Source organism: Struthio camelus, chromosome W (assembly GCF_040807025.1).
Source record: "Struthio camelus isolate bStrCam1 chromosome W, bStrCam1.hap1, whole genome shotgun sequence".
NCBI lineage: Eukaryota > Metazoa > Chordata > Aves > Struthioniformes > Struthionidae > Struthio > Struthio camelus.
This window is the reverse complement of record NC_090981.1, coordinates 52,883,503-52,901,377: the sequence shown is the minus strand read 5'-3', so window position 1 is coordinate 52,901,377 and position 17,875 is coordinate 52,883,503. Positions and strand designations below refer to the sequence as shown.

Sequence of the window (17,875 nt, the reverse complement as noted above, 5' to 3'; positions counted from 1 at the left end):
CGCCCGGACTTCCTGTTAGAAAGGTTTGATTTTTTCTGCCCTGTGTATACAAAACTTCAATTCCTCCTCCTTTTCCCTCCACCCACAAACCAAACCACACCGTTTCTTTGTCTCAGACTTTTAACGGTTTCCTAATGTCAGCCTCTGCTTACATGCACCAGCGTTTCCTCACGCTGGGGTACTCTGCCTGTTCTGCCTTCAGGAAGAGATGAAACAGTCCATCTCACTGAGCCCGAGGGAGCTTCTCCGGGCCCTGCGGGCACCTTTCCCCCTCCCTAGGGTTTAGCTGCCTTATGCGAGGCCAGCTCTGCTACGGTGCGGTCGCGTAGCCGTGGATCCAACTGCAGTGAGAGAAGCTGTGCGCGAAAGAGCTGCGAGAGGCCGCCTTGGTGGCCCCTTGCCCCTTAACCCGGGAGCTGCATTCGGAGTCGGGCCCCGTGCCTGAGCGACGCCGCAGGTACGCCCGTCCTGGCCGTGTCCCTTGCTGATCCTGACCCGCTGACTTGACTTGCCGGCTTGACCGCACGCCTACCTCGTCACTACGGGCTTGGCTGGAGAGCTACCCTCTTGGCCGACCCCGGCTGTTGTCGCCAGACCCACTTTGGGCACTGTGGGACTGTGCCCTTGCCGGCGAGGTCGCTGCCCCTGCCTGCCTCGCGGTGACCTTCGGCTCCTGGCTCAGCTTCCCTCGCAGAGCAGCCTGCCCTTGCTGCTCCGGGACAGCTTCAGCGTGCTCGGCTGTAAGCCTGTAGTTGCATGTTTTTTCTGATAAATGACATATTTGTTTTCAAAACAGTAAAAGCAGAATTTTCTTTTGCAGTTTGGAGGTGTGCATTCAGCAAGATATGCAGATATAAGCCACACTTCTAAAGCTTTTTCTTCTAATTTGTATTACATCTTCACAGATCTGATCAAGAAAGGGTGCCAAAATGACTAATGTTAGCTTGAGGAGAGGGTCTGTGTTATTTATGCTTTTTTTTCTATGGTACAAGATTATGAATGACTTTCCACAGTTTTCCACAGTAACTTACCATGTTGGAGAAGATGAGATGAATGCAGAAGGTGATAGGCATGCATGATATCATTGCTATCAGTTTAAAGTAATGTATTTGCAAAAAAAAAAAATTAACCACCTATAGCCAATAGAAGGCCAACAACGCCTCCTGTCATGCCTGTTTCAAAGCACATTTAAAGATTACACCTTGAATATGATGAAGGATAGCTAAAAAATAAATTATGGCAGACAGTTCCTGGAATTTCATTTATTTCCTAGAATAATAAAACTGAGGTTAAAGACACACTACAGTCATAGTAATTCAATAATTATCTGAACTGAAATGTAGGGTCTAGGTATCTGATCTAAAGCAATGTATTTATCTCTTAGCATATATCTGGAGCCAGATGCTAATTTAAACTTGCATCAAGTTCAGATCTCTTCTTACAGAATAGTTTCATGACTGACTAATTCTTTGTAGTTCAAGATTTACTACTACTTCTTATGAACTAGTAAAATTTCTTTTATAATTGGTGTCAACACCATCATTCTTTTCTTAAGCTGTATGAGTCTTCTAATCTACCTTTCCTGTCACTGGGTATGTTGCAAGTGAATAAACCTGTGGGTACAGTTGTTTTCAAATAGCAATCCTTTTTACTGGGACTGACAAAGCCTAGTGGGATCAGCTTTTTATTCAGTGTATCTCTGATGTAAACTCTTATTAGTTTTAGTAGCGACTGCTTAATATGCAGTGCCAGTCTTTTGGCACATCAGTGCAGTTCCACAAGCACATGAGATTACAGAATCTCTTTTTAAGAGTTCTTCTATTACCGCAGTTTATTAGCCAATACATCTTACTTTACCTGCAGTCCAACTTTGCAGAAACTGATAGCTATAATTAAATCTCCATAGCTGAACTCATAGCATTTTGATGAAGTTTGGATAAAACTTCAACCTTGTCTCAAGTAGCGACCCACAGACTCCAAGCTTTGGCTCCCATGGAACCTCTTATATTTGGCAGAGAAATATATACCCTATTTGAACAAATATTATTGAATATAATAAATCATGAGATATGATTTTGAATACACTCAGGGAGATGCCATGATGTTAAACTTATTATTATTTATTATTTTAATAAGTTAAATACTGATTTTATAAAAAATTACTATTCTCTTTTCACAAGAAAGGATCTTTCTATACTGCTATTGGCATACTGTAATTGCTTCATTTGGATTTCTGGGAAAGATTGCAATAATAACATTAAAGGAGTTGATACATCTTGTTCTAGATCTCTTAGGTAATTACAGCGCTCTAACCAAATTATGTTCCAGACACATGATTGCCACTATTTCCAGCCCAGGTTGTAAGCATGCAGGTCATTCTGCTTTCACGGTTGTAAAACGTAGTTTGCCCAGTGACTTCTTTTTTAATAGGGACTTTAATGGAGACTGTTTTTGGTATATTTGCACTGCTACAGCAAAATGAATACTGCACCTTAGTAATCTTAGACCTGGAAACTTAAAGAGAGGAGAGGTCCATTTACTAAAGATGCTATTACTGAAGAAACTCAGAATAACCTTGTAGCAAGACTCAGATGCTGCTAGCAGAGGACAAACGATACTTCCTGTTCCTCTGTTAAAATCCATTCATCATTTGAGTCCATTTTGACAAAAGAGGAGTTTGAATTTAGGTCTCTCTCACTATTTCTCCCTTGTGTAAAAGTGGGTAGGAGCTCCTAATCCAGTAGTATTTTGAAAGAAAAATGCTGCTGTTTACTGTCCTTATGACTCTCCTTTAGTTCTAGCTTTAAGTCACTGTATCAAATTTAGGATGGATTTGTCTCAACAGACCCAACAGATTCTTTGCTTTCATTTAGTAATTGATTCCCAAGCAATTGTAGCTGTGACATTTTTTCTAAGCCTCCCACAAAGACAGAGACTCTGTCATATTAAGTTAAGGCAATAGCTCTTAAGATGAATGCTGAAAAGGGCCAGATTCTTAAAGCTGTTTAAGAGTGAATCTACTGGAGATTTCAAGAAGATTAAATTAACTATAGGTCTAACTAAATGAATTCCAGGCCTCAGCTGAATTCCGTAGGAACTAGACTTCCAAGTCACTAGCATACTCACTGGGGTTTTCAGAAGCAGCCAACGGCATCTTTAGGCATCTAAACCCTTTGAAAGGATAGCTTTAGCTAGTATCTTCAGGGAAAACAAAGTCATATGCTGTAATATCTCTTCTGCAAAACAAGATGTTGAGATTACTTTACTGAAAAAAATATTGATTTTATTTTGTTGCCAAGTACACAAATAGCAAAGGTCAGAAATAGCGTTCGGGTACAAAGAGTGTGAGGTCACTTAAGCCAAATAAAGTTTGTTTTTTACTGAGAACCTCGTGAGTATAGAATTACTTTAAGAATTGACTGAAAATCTCACACATGGTATTGCAGTCAAAGCGATCACACTAATATTTATAATATTCCGACCACACCGGAATGTTTTCCTTTTATGTGTTTGTGTGTCAGTGTTCACAAAAAAATGAAACTGTACCAGGCGGTAGATCTTTAACTGCTGTTTTGATACATCAGAAACCGACACTGGGGAAGAAAGTTTATTAGATGACTAACAGAAGTTATTCCTAATTCCATTCCCCCCAAAATGCCCCGGAATCCAAATTAGGAACACACTTGGCAGCTGGGAGATGACTTCTATTTTCTGATAATCTCAGTTTGACCTACTAAACCCAAAAGAACCCATTATGAGATAACACATGCTCTGAAGAACCTGAAGATGTAAATGAAACTATCAAAGCCTGTTTTTTTAAATTTGGCCCAGGAAATTCAAGTATTTTAGTAGCATCTGAGTTGCAGATCTGGCTGAGTCTTATCATATTAGTGGCATTGACAATGCTCATGTCTTGTAGCAATTCCAGTTACTAGAAAACTGTAAAATGCTTTTTGATCACAGTTTGTTTCCAGGATGCATAAGAGGAAGACCTGCTGCAGTGTTACAATTCCAACTATGTAATAGTAATGTTTGAGCACCTAGGAATCTTGTATTTGGCAGGGGAGGGAGGGAAGACGGCTGACAGCACAAAAATTGTTGACCACGAGGAAGCAGATACTGCTTTCCAAACTAGAGAAATAAACGAGTGAGCTGTGTGCCTTCTTTCAGCTGGCTGAGCGCAGGTCCGCAAGCCAGAACTTTATGGAGCTTCCCAGCAGCCCCTACTTAAAATTACAGAGACATCCCTTTTTGTAACAGACTGAGTATTCCAGGAGTTCTCACCCTTCATCATCTGGAACCACAATTTCACTTTTTCTTATCCTTATTTGTGCTCCCTTTTTTCTGTCAGCTTGACTTTGCACCCTTTTTTTCCCCGTCTCCCAAACCTTCTTGATTTGCCTCTACCACAGCGGGATACTTAACAGTTCTGTACGCGAAACAGGCAAATGGCTCACAGGGGCCTCAGAAACACCTAGGCCAGCCTGGCAAGTTAGACGCATAGCTCTTACACTGTGATATGATGGGTACCTCTGATAGAACAGGCATGGAAATGAGGGTACACTCAATACTTTGCTGGAAAAGGTCACTGTTTGGATTGATGGGAAAGCGATGAGGCACTGAAATGTCATCGTAAATCCACCCCAAGATACCGGACTCAAGAGGGAAGCACAAAGTTAAAATTTGGAATCAGTAGCAGAGCATGAGGAACAAAAGAAATAGGACTGCCAGGAACAGTAAGACACTGATAAATACGGCATAATACCTCTGAGCAATTTAGCGGTCTTGGTGCCCTGCTAACCTGAGCCCATTAGGATTGGATTCTTTCTAATACACATTCTCATCAGTGTGGTACCTAAGAAGCGTAGCATCAGAAGGCAAATGAAATGATGGAAAATGTATGCAACAAATTTCAGTTTGCATCAGTCAGAGGCACTTCTTCTGCTTCCCCAGCATGGTGTAACAGGCATTCAGGAGGAAGAGCTTCTGCACACGTTCAGAATAAAGAGAATAATCCTGATTTCTGCTCCTGATTTCTGCTCCTAGCGGAGCAGTTGCTACATGTCATTTTAGCAGGCAGAGGATGGAGCTCTGCAAATGTAAATAGTGTGCACAATATTTCCTAGACACTGGAAGAACAGTTAGATGAGTTGCCTCATCCCTGTTAGGATACTGCTCGCTCATCAGAAATGATAATTACATTTCTCTTACCTGTTTTGGAAGGAGTTGGTTTCTTTCATCAGATATGTACCTCTGGGACCATACCTATCTTCTAGGGATCTTGCTACAGATGTTCACCTTCATTTTAGTTTGGGAACGTATTAACAGCCACTTCTACCTACTGTCACCTGCTGTGCATTTTCTCGTTTTTCCAGTATATAGTTAAGACTTAAAAATTACAAAACAAACACAAGAGACAACTCTGAGGAGCTAATTTAAATCAAATGCAATGAATGAGAACAACAAACAGTAATTAACAGGGGAAGAGGAGGAAGATGAGGATTATACTCCCATGTTAAGTATTTTTGGCTCACCAGGAACATATTTGGAGTACGCATTCTGTGGCACTTTACTCAAATTGTTAAGATCTCTCTTTTCCCTTATTTGTGTGCTCCTCTGAGGGAAAAGTGCCTTTGACTGAGATGGCTTTGTGGGAATATTAAATTAGTTTGAAGCATTTCAAGGAGGGAAGTGGAGACTGTGCCACACAGTGGAAGACAGTGCAGTGCAGTGGGAGGAAGGCTATGGAGCAGGTAGCCAGACTGGCATCATTAGCAATCCCCAGAGAAAGGCCCTGATGGGCAACCCTCGGTGGTAGGTACAGGAAATTCAGCAAAGAGGCTAGGAAGGCTACAGTCAAAGGATTTGAATGGGGAAAGAAATGAGCAAAAGCAATGGAGATGATTTTGCTGCATAGTTTTGGATGCCACAATTTCAGTCTCATGGACAGCAAAATGATAATAACAACTGAAAACAGAGAGAGTTTGGAATAGGAAAAAGATATCTTGCTTTTTGCCGGCTTGAACTGAACTAGTGACCAAGGTACCTGTAAAGTTATGTCAGAAAAAAATCCACATTCATGACTGGGAGAAAACAAAATAGCCAAAAGTAAAAAGGTATTGCAGAACCACGACTGCAAACACAGAAGAACAGAAGAGAAAGGGACAAAGGATGGGACTGGGAAAAATGGAACAAGGAAAAGGAACTGCTTAATGGGATGTTAAAACAGAAACTGCAGGGGAGGGAGCCATGAAAGCCAGGCAGGGGAAGGGAGGATTGAAATTTACTGTAGATCTAAGAGATATGGCAGAGCACTTACTACAAGACATTGTCAAAAAGACCTTGTCATTCTGCTGGTGTTCTGACCAGCAAGGTTCTTGTGTTCTGGTGATGTTTTCTGCCACCGTTTTCCCTTAGACACTGCATATTTGAAAGGTCATTTTAGTGCTACAGTCACCCATTATTGATGAATTCTGCTGTCTTTGTACACAGTGCCATATTCCACTGGTGTCTGCATCATGGGGCTTGCTTCACCGTGTCGCTGTTTCTTCTCTCTTTTTTTTTTAATTTTGGTTCTTCTTTGTCGTCTACCATTTTTTCTGTGAATCCTGAACCTCTTCTTCTTCATCCAATTCTTAACTTTTCTGATCTGTGGGCTTACACAGAACTTTCTGCCTTCTATGTAGAGACTGCCAGAAGGAGAAATAATTGTCAGTTTCAAAGAAAAAATGTAAACAAAATTCCGCTTTTTACGATTATCATATGTATCACTCACACATGTAGGCCACAAAGTTGGTTATATACTGTCCATTGGTTATATAGTGTCTATTAGCTTCTGTCCCATTTCAGATATTGTAAAAGAGGTTACGTCATTTTCCAAAATCAGAAAAAAAGCTTTTCTTCTTCACTGAGTCGGAAGACAATCACAGTGCAAAACAGTACATTTGTATTGGCAGTACATAAGTAGAGCATTTGATCGTGATCATCATATTAATGTCTAAGAATAAAAAATACCTACTAGGCCTTTGTTTAAAATTTATCAGTTTAACTCCAACAGTGTGATATTGTACCACCCCCCAAAAAAGCATTAATTAGAAATAATCGATGTACAAAAGTAAAGCTGATGTAATGGATTTAGGCAAGGTTTGTAGGGAGACTGGACCAACAGTTAGGAAAAAAAGAGAAGCCTTAAGGTGCATAAGTCCTTCTTCAGTGCCGAAAGAAAAGCAAGTTTCAAAGTTAGTGTAGGCTGAATAATGATCAATATTAATACTGAAAATTCAATTTTAATAGTCAGAAGTTTAAATAACACAGGAAAGGACAGTTTTTAATTTACACAGGATCTTATTTTTCACTGATTTTATGTTAGCATACTAAGATTTTACTTATTCAAATGGCACTTAATAGCTTATAATTGGAGAGTACCCCTTTTATAGAGAATCACCCAAAACATCTCTTACATAACAGCCTCTAAGTGACACAGGCCATCAGCTTTCTGGATGCCAAATCTCTCCACTCTTCGGAGAATTCCTTTGGGAATTTCTTCTGAAATTTTCATGCAACAGCTAAAGGCCCCAGGAAACAAAGCTAAAAAGAGGAATAACAACATTAGAAACAACAAAGATATGAAGGAGACAAGCCATAGCTTGACTTGTCAAAGGTTAGTTCATCTTTATGTCTTATTAGATGAGATAGCATCCTTTTGACTTCTCCCCTCAGACAGATATGTGTTTTTGTTATTTAAAGAACAGCTTCCCCATCTCTTCTTATGCACACATGTCTAAAGGCTTGGTACAGTAAAAAAAAAAAAGTTTTAAGTATTTTATTTATGGAAGGAGATCACCAACATTAATGACACATGAAGTGTTTAGGAGTGTAATTTAAAAACACTGTCTTGCAAGGGTGAATCAGCTCCATTATCTTTGCTTGTGCAATAATTAATTGCGGGGTGTGGGTTTTTTTTTAACTCCCAAGGTCTTGGAGGATCAGGACTGAATGTGTCGCTGCTAGGGAATGAACTCCTGCAGACCTTTACTTGCTTTATCACCTTGATAGAAAAGTCACTGACGCTTAAAATAGCACATCAAAACTCAAGAATTTTTCGTGACCAGTATTAAGATATTGGTGTTTGGTTGTCTTTTGCACTGGTACAAAACTATTCTATTCTAAATTATTCCCTCCATCAGCTCCAGGACAACCAGAGCTAGGTGGCTAAGGGATTTATTGAGGGTGTGAGGGCCTCAGGTTCAAAATCTTGCTTCAAAATGAGCACAGCAAGGACTCGTACATCCCCATCAATGAATGGGAGCAGTGGGAGGGTGCCTCCTTTCCCTGTTTTGAATAAATTTATTTTCCTGCCCTGTAAATCAGGCTATTCCTTAGGTAATCATTTAGTCTTGCAGTGCAAGAGTCATAGCACAAGAAACAAAGAAGCAGGAAAATCCTGCTGAAAGAAAGGTGCCTGTAAACAGGAAGATGAGGAAGCCTCTTTAAAAAGTTTCTTGGAAGCAAGAAGATGTGTGCACTGTTTGCTGCAAGGATTCTTGCTGAGGACCGGAGAAATGGAAGACGTTAGCAAAGCTGCAGCAGTTAGCTATAGCAGCCAGCACTGTAGCAGGACTAGCCGAAGGCCACTCACGCTATCAGCTACAGCTTGCAGGAGGCCTTCATACCCGGCGGCAGAGACAATCGATTCCCTGGCACTTCACAATCGCAAACAAAAGAGGCTGAAAGAAACCCGTTGGCCTAGCAGCTGCCTCTTCAGCAAGCCAGAGAGGGGGACTATAAATAGTTGCATGTTGCAGAAGGATTAATTATTTTATGCTACCTGGATTATTTCCCTGTTGTCCTTTCCTTTTCTGTCTTCAGAAGCATAGTGTTGGGGAAGCCAATTAATCATGTTTGCAAATGGGAGTTCAGCTCACTGAGCATCAACAAGTAATTTTTTCTGAGGGCTCAAGACAGTATTAGTGACACTAAAATACGAACTTCTGCTGCTGCCAGTCAGCTTCTGGCAGAAGGATTATGCGGGATAAAAGCTCAAGGAAGAATAATTTTATCTTGAACTCTACGAGAGGTTGTCAGCTGTGCTTTTTGGAGAGATCCAGTCCTGGTCTTCTTTTGGCAAAACTTGGCAAGTCTGGCCAGCGCTGCCAGACTCCTGTGGAATAGCTGGATAGTCCAGAAGGTCTTACAGTGGGGCAGCAGTCTCCTAAACTTTCTCACCTATTTTCTCCACTGTCTGGCTATAATGTCTTGCCTTTATGCACTTTCTGTACTTAGAAACACCACTTGCTCTGTTCCCCAGATCTGCACCGTCTGTATTGCACTGTCCTTCATACAACTTACAACTGAAAATTAAGAAATAAATTCTGATGCAGTTTTACAGCTGTATAAAGAAAAACACACAAACTCATATAAAGAAAATAAAGCAAACTTCTTGATGCCCCTAGGGGGGCTTATGAATATCTCATTAGTCACTCACGTAGCAGATTCTCCTGCATGAGTAGCAATTTTAGACTGAATGCAATTACGTAATGCTCAGTCCATCTCTGCACTGCAGCATTAAACCACTCACATCTAATTTGTACAACAATGCAAAAAGCCTTACGTCTAAATAGGAGAACACACAACAGACTGCATGTGAAGCTAGTGCACACACCGAAGGAAAGCAGGTTGAAGTTTTGCAGCAGAACGTGAATTAAATGGTGCTCATCTGTTGCAGGGACGAAAGCATCTCTTACAGACACCGAGAACCTCGCTACGGACTTTTTATTGGAGGTGTGTGTGTTTAGGGAGGCTGTCTTGCTTTTGTAGGGTTGCACGGATGTTTGCCTTGTGGAATTCTAATCTGCGCTCACTTCACTTTTTTCACCAAAGAAAACTATTACTTTTAAATACGATTTTTTGGTTCTCTGCATGAAAGTGCAGTTGCAAATATGGCAAATAGAAATTAATTATCTTTTAATCACAAATGAATACACAGTATCAGGGTCCTTCTGTCAGACAACATGAAAATGTCATCTGCAGACCTTCTATTGACAGAGACACTTGTGGTAACTTGTACCTTCTTAAATAGGAGTCAGTTTTAAAAGTGGGTTCCCCCCTTCTCCCCCCTCCCCCCCCCCCGAATAGTAAGAACTACAGGAAGTGAGTCAGGGGATTGCTGCATTTCCCCAGAGCCCCAGAAGAGAGGACACTGTTTGCCTAGAGCAGAGGCCCAGCACTTAGCCATAGCGGAGCTCTGCTGCCCAGGCCATCATTACCGTAACTACTTTCTGATCCCACAAGTGGGGTAGAACCAGGAAGTAATAAGCAAAGCAAGTGAATTCAGCCCAGCCCAACAGCAGAAATATATTTGGGCTTCAGCAATTAGACCAGGCTCATTAGTTAATAATCACTGGTCTAAACAATGGTTAAAAGAAAATAATTGTGGTTTTTCACAACGATGTTGGTCTGCCCTTTTGTGTGTCCTCGGAGAGATTTTTCGAGTGATGCCTATTTCATTTGTCTGTATGGCTGTCAATGACTCAATCCGAAATACATTCCCCCACTGCTTACCCAGGAAGTATTTAGACCTGTTGTCTGACACGGAGCCTTTTTAATCAACCAGCTCAAGAAGCAGCTGAAAGGATCAACAAGCTTAGTGATGAACCTTGAGACTGGTCCCCTCAGGGACTGTTGTGTCATTATTTTGGCAGGTTTTTATTATCTGTTCTTATCTTTTTTTCTTGGGAACTCTCACTAGTGAAACACCTCCTGCTTTTTAAAGTCTTTGTTTCATATGTTTTTCTTGCAGAAAAGTCCACTGAAACAAATTAGGCACGTACCGTGGCAGAGGGCAAGCAAGGATAACTCTGGAAAATACCTTCACTCGCCCACCTTCTCTCTCAAAGATGCCTAAAAATGACCCCCTTTTTGTATGCATGCTTTGCTGCTGAGGCTTATGGAATACATTAGTTCTAATTTTTTCACTGTACTGGATTTATTTAACATGTTATACATAGTTTTATTAATTTCAAAAGACACGGAGAGAAAGGAGAGCTTTCACAGCATAGAAAGTTTTGTCTTTCTAGTGAGAACGCATCATTTAGCACATTTGAATAAAAACCTGCTTGATTTTTCCTTGTCACACCTGGGATTAATAACATTAGGCTGTAGTGCTTCCTGATGGAATTCTTATACAGTTACAAAGCAGGCTTTGTACCACTCGGGGTGGAGGGGGAACTTGCATTGATTAACTGGCTTAATCTCTTGCTTGGTCAGGACGTGCTATGTACTAAAATGTTCTAGCCACTTCCATAGAAAAATTTCACCTCTTAATCTCTTAATCCTGTATTGTTCCTTTTCTTGGAAGGCAAATTACTGATCCTATCACCTACTCTTTACGTTAACTATTATAAGGTGGATCATTTAGTACTCATTTGCTCAGGAAGCTGCCAGAAAATGTTAATCTAAACAAACTTGAGGCTGTTTTAAGAGTTCAGTACCTCATAGCAGGTCTTTTCAGCTTAACCCAAAGCAAATCAATAACTATTTCATTATGAAGAAGGCTCTGATCTTGGTTGGCAGGTGAGCAAAGCAGGACCCTAGAATTCTTGGCAAATGTAGAATAATTGTACTCTGTAAAAACAAGGGGGTTGCTTACAAACAGGAGATGAGATGGGGAACTCAGATCTCTGTTGCAAGATGCTTTAATCCATTCCTAGGATTTTGACTGTGTAGTAATATACACATTTAAAGTAAAATTCTGAGTGAGAGGCAAAGAGATTTAGAAAGGATGCTAGGCTATGGAAGTAACAATAAATAAAGTGTAAATCATAATATATAATATTGTGGCCTGGAATAAATATAAGCGCAGTAATGCTTTTCCTGCTCTGCTATAAGGATTGCTGCTAATATGGACATTTTCAAGGCTGGAAGCCTAGTTGCAGATGGACAGATGGGTGCGTCATGTAGGTCATGAATTTAAAATGCATGATTGTTCATCAGATCAACATCAATTTGTTAGCATCAATCTGTTCCTACGCATGAGAACAACGCTTAAGACAAAATCAACATCTGTGTCAAAATCCTCCCCCAGCTCTGCGCAATATATGCAGGGCACAGTATTGCCAGGGACTTGTCTTCTGATCTCTGTATGCAGTTCTGTATCCTTTGTGAGGTGTTGGATGCACGGCCTCCACCTTGGAGCAGTAATTTTTAAAACTTCATATTTTTAGGTCTGGACTCCAGGGCTTATTGACTTTGTCTCCTTCAGGATGGTGAAGAGAACAGAACCTCTGTGTGGCCACAGCTGGAAACAGTTTGAGGCAGGAAATAAGAGTAAGACTATATATACTGAGAAGAGTTTAAGGACACAAAAGTGCAAATGGACTAAACCAGGAGAATCAATTGCACTTGAAGAAAGCAGTAACCAGTTCTCAGGATGCGATTGCGCTAGATGACACACAGGCAGAGCAGTACAGCTGGAACGCAGAGCATAAGGAAACACAGGCTGAAAACTGCCAAAACACTACGTGATGCTGATGTAGGCAAAGAAACGCTAGTATCTAGTGCTTTCCTGGAAGGTGAAATTTCTGCCATTCCTAACAAAAACAAACCATGTAATACTTCACCCAATACTATGTAAAATGAAAATGTCATGTGAACACATGCCTTTTTTTCTGTGAAGCAATTCAGTTTAATAAGAGGGAACCTACCTCCCACACTACACAGGCCACCCTCGCTCCAACCAGACCAGTATTAGTGGAATAACTTGATTGTGATAACTCCAGTTAACTGCTTCAGGGAAGGCAGGGATTTTCTTATTTACTTGTTATCCCAGCCCTGTAACATTTTACGCTTTTTTTTTTAAGCAAGAATATTAAATTTATCTCTTCATATCTTCAAGAGGAAATATATTCTGGAGCTTCCTCAAGAGAACCTCTGTGTTCCCAAAATGAAATTCAAATCAACCACCTTTAAAATAAGAATGCATTCTCTTGTCTAATCTGCTACACAGCCTTTCAGTCAACGCTGCCAGTTTTACTGCAGGTGTTAGAGTGTTTGGCACGCTGACGGTGCTGACAACAACGTGATGACAGACCACCACCAGGATTTTAAAAACAAAATTGAAAAAATTCCTTTTTATTATTTTAAGAATAAAAAATATTCTGTGCCACATTTATACCAAATAATTTTGATCTCTGCCATTTTTCTGGTCGTGTCTGGCAAGGCCACGCTCATGACCCTGCCTAGATGTAATTTTGGCCACCAGAGGGCTTTTCTGACTTTTGTTCCAATACCTACTGATATGCAGAGATCCACGAGGAAAGGAAACTTTTATGAAACTGTATTTACTGAGCCTTTTTGTATTTGTATACTTATACTGTGACACTGAAATGGAGGCACAACGGCCAGCCTAAAAAGCCTAATCCATTTGCTAGTTCGAACCGGGGAAGGGTGTGCCTGTATCCACACAACCTTAGGTAATTCTGCTTATTTTTATTGAGGGTTATTGTTAAATGTGGACTATCTTTTTATGAGGAAAATTAGGCGATGGAGATATTTCCGCTGTGCCAGAGACTTCATTATAAAAGACCATTTTCTAAGAAAACCTTTACTTTGACCTGTGTAAGCACATGCCATTCCTATCATACAAGACCTTGCTGGCTGGCCAGATAGTAAATCTAATAGACAAGAACTTGCAGAGCCTCCTCAGACCAGCAGGTGCAGTGGCCATTTTAACTGGATAAAGTTTTAAGGCAGATTTTGTCCATGTGTTGACTAAATCCTTAGGGAACTGAGCAGTAGTTTCTACTCTTAATGACATCAGTGGGACTTGAGAAAAGAGCATCTCAAAGGCTGAAACTCTCCAAAATTTGGAAAAGAGTTAGTTACCTTCTCTGAGAAAACAGTTTATTTTATAATATAAAATTACAAAGGAAAACTAAGAATTCAAGCAAAGTACTGGCTACTCAACTCTGTTTTGAAATGTTTCAATTAAAAGGCAAGAAGACAAAAAGCAAGTGTTAAGTTATTAGAGCTCTAGAATGAATCCTCAAGACATACTACATTGAATGCCAGGCAAAGCTGCAAGCAAAGCCTCTTTTCTGCATATAAGACACCAATTACATGAAGCGTGTCATAAAAAAAGTTGTTTGAAATCTTTGCCATCCAGAGCAATCTGATTTGAAGGGAAAAAGATCGAGGGCTTTTCTAAATATATTCCCACCCAAGAAGCTTGGAAAGGAGGAAACTGTAGTTGAGGAAGAGATCCCTTTGGCCAGTGAAATTTTGTCTGTGGACTCCCTTGAGAAATCAGTGGTTTAAAGGTCTTATGCCTTTGGCAGTTACAATGCCTCAGCTACCATGTTCTTGATAATATTCGCTATGATAAATAACCCACCTGGCATTTCCTTGTTTAAACCACTTTAGAGAAACACAAAGTCCCCTGATCTGTTATGGAAACGTTAAACAAATGCTAAGGTGAAACCCTAATCCACTAAAAGAAATGGCAACTGTTCTATTTAGTTGAACAGAGCCAGGCTTTCACTTCAAAAATTTTCCCAGGCTACAGCACAGACCTTAAAGCTATCATTTTTCATCCCTTACAGAAGTGTAAAGGCTTAAACGGACTCCGTTCTGAGCAGTCTGGCTTGTTTGTTTGCTTGTTTGTTTGTTTGTTGCTTTAAGAAATTAGATAAAGTAGAATTGTACTTACTCTCAGATGTCTGGCTGACCGCAACTGTAAGAATAGCAACAACAGTGACTAAGTTCGCATCCATTCCTCCTAAGTGCTGAAGGTGTACTGTTAACAGAGCAGGTGGTAAATTACAGGAAATAAAGTATGACCCTACCTCCCTGGCTACTGTGGAAGAAAATTATTTAAAGCCCCACCCTTACCGGCAGCTAGACGAAGGCTCAATTCTGTGCCGCGCTTCAGACGTTCGCAGGTATGCCTCCAGGTAGTCCGATGGGCTTCAGCAGGACTCTTCTTCTTCGCTATATGAACAGGGTTACGTGTTTTGCTAGACGTGAAAATAATCCTTTTTACTTGGTTGCACCAAGCCTGTCCTGTTTATACCCCTGGATCCTCCCAGTGCTCCTCACCGATGAGGTGCTTTGACAAGAGAGGTCCTACTGATAGAAATACTTCAGAAATAGATATTTGCAGGTTTAAGGCAGAAGAAAAAAGCTTTGCTATCATATATTGCCTCCCTGTGAAAGCACAACAGGCAACATCACGGGCCACATCTGCTGTAGTATAAACAGGCACAATTTCAAGAAGCCAGTACACTTGTGCTAGCATGGCGTTTGACCTATCCGTTTTCAGCCTGTGAAAGACCCTAAACAGGGGCCGTGTTATTTAGCGCACCTTACTCCCTTTTTGAACTGTTGGTAGTTACAGCAGCCACGTTATTCATGAAGGGCGCTCCAGAGTGTATTTGGTGAAATACAGCTGGAGAGAAAGCGCATTCGACGTATCTTCCCCCCCTTCTTTTCCTGACTCTTGCTTCTGCAGCCCATGTCAATAGTTCTCTGTGGTATCTTTCAGTTTGAACAAACTCATGGCATGTTTGGAGGTTAATAATTTCCATAATGCTTCTATGAGTGGCACCAAAAAAGTCCTCTAAGGCTGAATTAGAAAAATCAATTCAGGAAGTCCCTAGACCGTTCGGCTAAATTCACCTTTGCTCTGGCTCATTACGGCGGTTCATAACATTCTTAAATTTCCAGAACGCAAGATACAAGAAAGTGCTAACCTCAGAGACTTTAATCTACGCTTACACTGTCCCAGCACTAGTTTTGCAATTCAGTCTAATAATAAAATAACATAAGGCAATCAAACCTACTTGCTATCAGTGTTACTTCATAACTCTTCATTCCTGCTTGCCACTGTTATCTGCCAGGGTAACAGAATGAGGCACCTGCGGAGTCCTACGCTCTCTAATGGAAGCCAGTTGTGTTAAGAGGAGTAAGAGAAGGTAACGTGTGCTGCTTGAAGTATAGTTTCAGGGAAGTCATTTATGTTGAAATCAACTGCTGACTCACTGTCAGCATTTAATTTCAGTGGAAAATCTGAATTATAAAAACTAAAATACCACTGCCAAAGCTAAGAGAGCTTACAATACCTTTATTAATTTGCATTTAGATAAGGAAAAGACTATTAGCAGCATTCGATGTCCTTCAAAACAGCACGAGGAGGAACAACTTAAAGAAAAAAAAAGGAAAGAAACACAATGAGGCAGGTGTTACAGGAGTAACGTTCACCATGTTAGAGAAACAGCTTCAGTCGGGATTAATTAGATTTTGCATTCCAGTGGCTGCTTGACACGCACTGCAAAATGATGTGCTTTGTGTACATCAGGGGAACTAAATAGCTTGTTCTGACTAATGCTTCATATGCGATCTCCAGGCACAGTTTTAAAGGCCTGATACAGATTACAAAAGTCTCATTCCAGTAAAAGCAAAACAAGTATGGAGAGCTATATAGCACTGATATGAGGTGGGGGAAGAAACCAAGGCTTTCCACATTTTTAAACGCAGTTTCCTCAGTAAGAAGTCAAAGTGTTCCTTGTTGGCTGCTCAGATAAGGACGCATACTATGCTCTCAAAAACACACTGAGTAACTAAGCGTATCTGCAGATAGTCATTTCTCTGCTGCTGACGGTAAATTTCTGCAAGCTGAATAAACCCTACTTCTTCAGTCACATTACTCAATTTTAGTCAAGTGTTATGGCTTATGTTCTTTCAGAGTTCACAGTGGGACCAAAAGAAAGTAAATGTTTATTTACTTCAGTGGGAAAGTACAGCAAGGAAATTAGGATTTTGTCAGACCTGGAACATATTTTCTTCTTCATAACATGCCAACAATTTAAAATGTTAAAACTATTAGAACAGGGGAAAATGTAAATTGAGAAAACAACTCTATTTTATGCCACTGAGAAATTTAAAATGAAAATAAAGCCAAGAAACAATGGCAAATATTGTGCTACGAATCCACACTAAGGTATAGGCAGCCATCCAGCTTACAACGAAAGAACAAGTCAGCCACAAATTCTTTTCCCAGAATTGCGCTGACTTAATTGACAGTGACATTAGTTACAATTATGGCTAAAGTAAAGTGTAGGGTTTTATTGACATATTGACTTGGATTCCATTCAAAGCTCAAATGAAAATGCCGACCTGCAGGCAGCGAGTATTGCAATAGAAAAAGTAGTCGTCATTCTTCTGTTCTGAGAAACCACACATATTCTTGTTTTAGTCCTTTTTTAAGTCCTACCTTCCGTTTGTGAATGTAGGACTGCTGGAAAGGCTAAAACTGACAACTCTCTTGATCTGAGCGTTTCGTTTTTGAGCAGAGGGTAATGACTGTGACTTCCTCTGTGTTAGTACATATGGTAATCTAACATCATATGGCTTTCTGCAGCTTCTCCAAAAAAGACAAGGGCAGACTGTCCTCCCTCCTTACCCTTGGACGAACCTCCTTTGCAGTGAGAGGTACGGAGCGGGGAACTGCAGCTGCGGCTTCTCTTCAACCGAGATATTTGAACTCGAAAACAAAAGATTCTGTGGGACACACAGGAGAAACCTGAGTCTTTATGGCTTTTCAGTCCGTGGACCTGAACTTCCAACAGAAGCGCTGACTAAGTGCAGACTAAGACCACAAACTCAAATTTGTCAGATTTGTCAAATCAGGATAAGTCACGCTAAAACAACTTGGGATCGTTGCTGACTCCAGTCAGACTTAAGTTTGAGCGAGAAGGCTCCTGAAATAGCGATATAATAAGCTTCACTGTTACTTCAGCACTTCCTATTACTCTGTTAAGACTCATAATAATCAACTTACTGGTCTCTTTATTTTCTTCCTAGAATGACTTAAATCATGAGT

General features: G+C 40.5%; 1 protein-coding gene across 2 annotated transcripts; it reads right to left on the bottom strand.

The window, feature by feature from the left end:
• Window positions 1–2,119: 2,119 nt before the first annotated feature.
• LOC138064178 (C-C motif chemokine 28-like) lies at window positions 2,120–17,402 on the bottom strand. 2 transcript variants are annotated; one of them, XM_068925693.1, is made up of 5 exons: window positions 15,837–17,402; window positions 14,887–15,011; window positions 14,705–14,791; window positions 7,461–7,587; window positions 2,120–6,689 (listed from the first exon to the last, which is right to left on the bottom strand). In XM_068925693.1, exons 3-5 carry the CDS (start codon window positions 14,766–14,768, stop codon window positions 6,461–6,463), a joined length of 420 nt encoding a protein of 139 aa, XP_068781794.1. In that variant the 5' UTR covers window positions 14,769–14,791; window positions 14,887–15,011; window positions 15,837–17,402; the 3' UTR covers window positions 2,120–6,460. The 2 variants fall into 2 exon arrangements, with proteins under 2 accessions (XP_068781794.1, XP_068781795.1); XM_068925694.1 differs by lacking the exon at window positions 15,837–17,402 and having other exon boundaries at window positions 14,887–15,383.
• Window positions 17,403–17,875: the final 473 nt, after the last annotated feature.

Coding starts and splice junctions, on each gene's coding strand:
- LOC138064178 (XM_068925693.1), bottom strand. CDS start 14,768: ATGGATGCGAACTTAGTCACTGTTGTTGCTATTCTTACAGTTGCGGTC. Junction 7,588..14,704: donor GGTCAGCCAGACATCTGAGA/GTAAGTACAATT, acceptor TCCTCTTTTTAG/CTTTGTTTCCTGGGGCCTTT. Junction 6,690..7,460: donor TGTCACTTAGAGGCTGTTAT/GTAAGAGATGTT, acceptor TCCTTCTGGCAG/TCTCTACATAGAAGGCAGAA.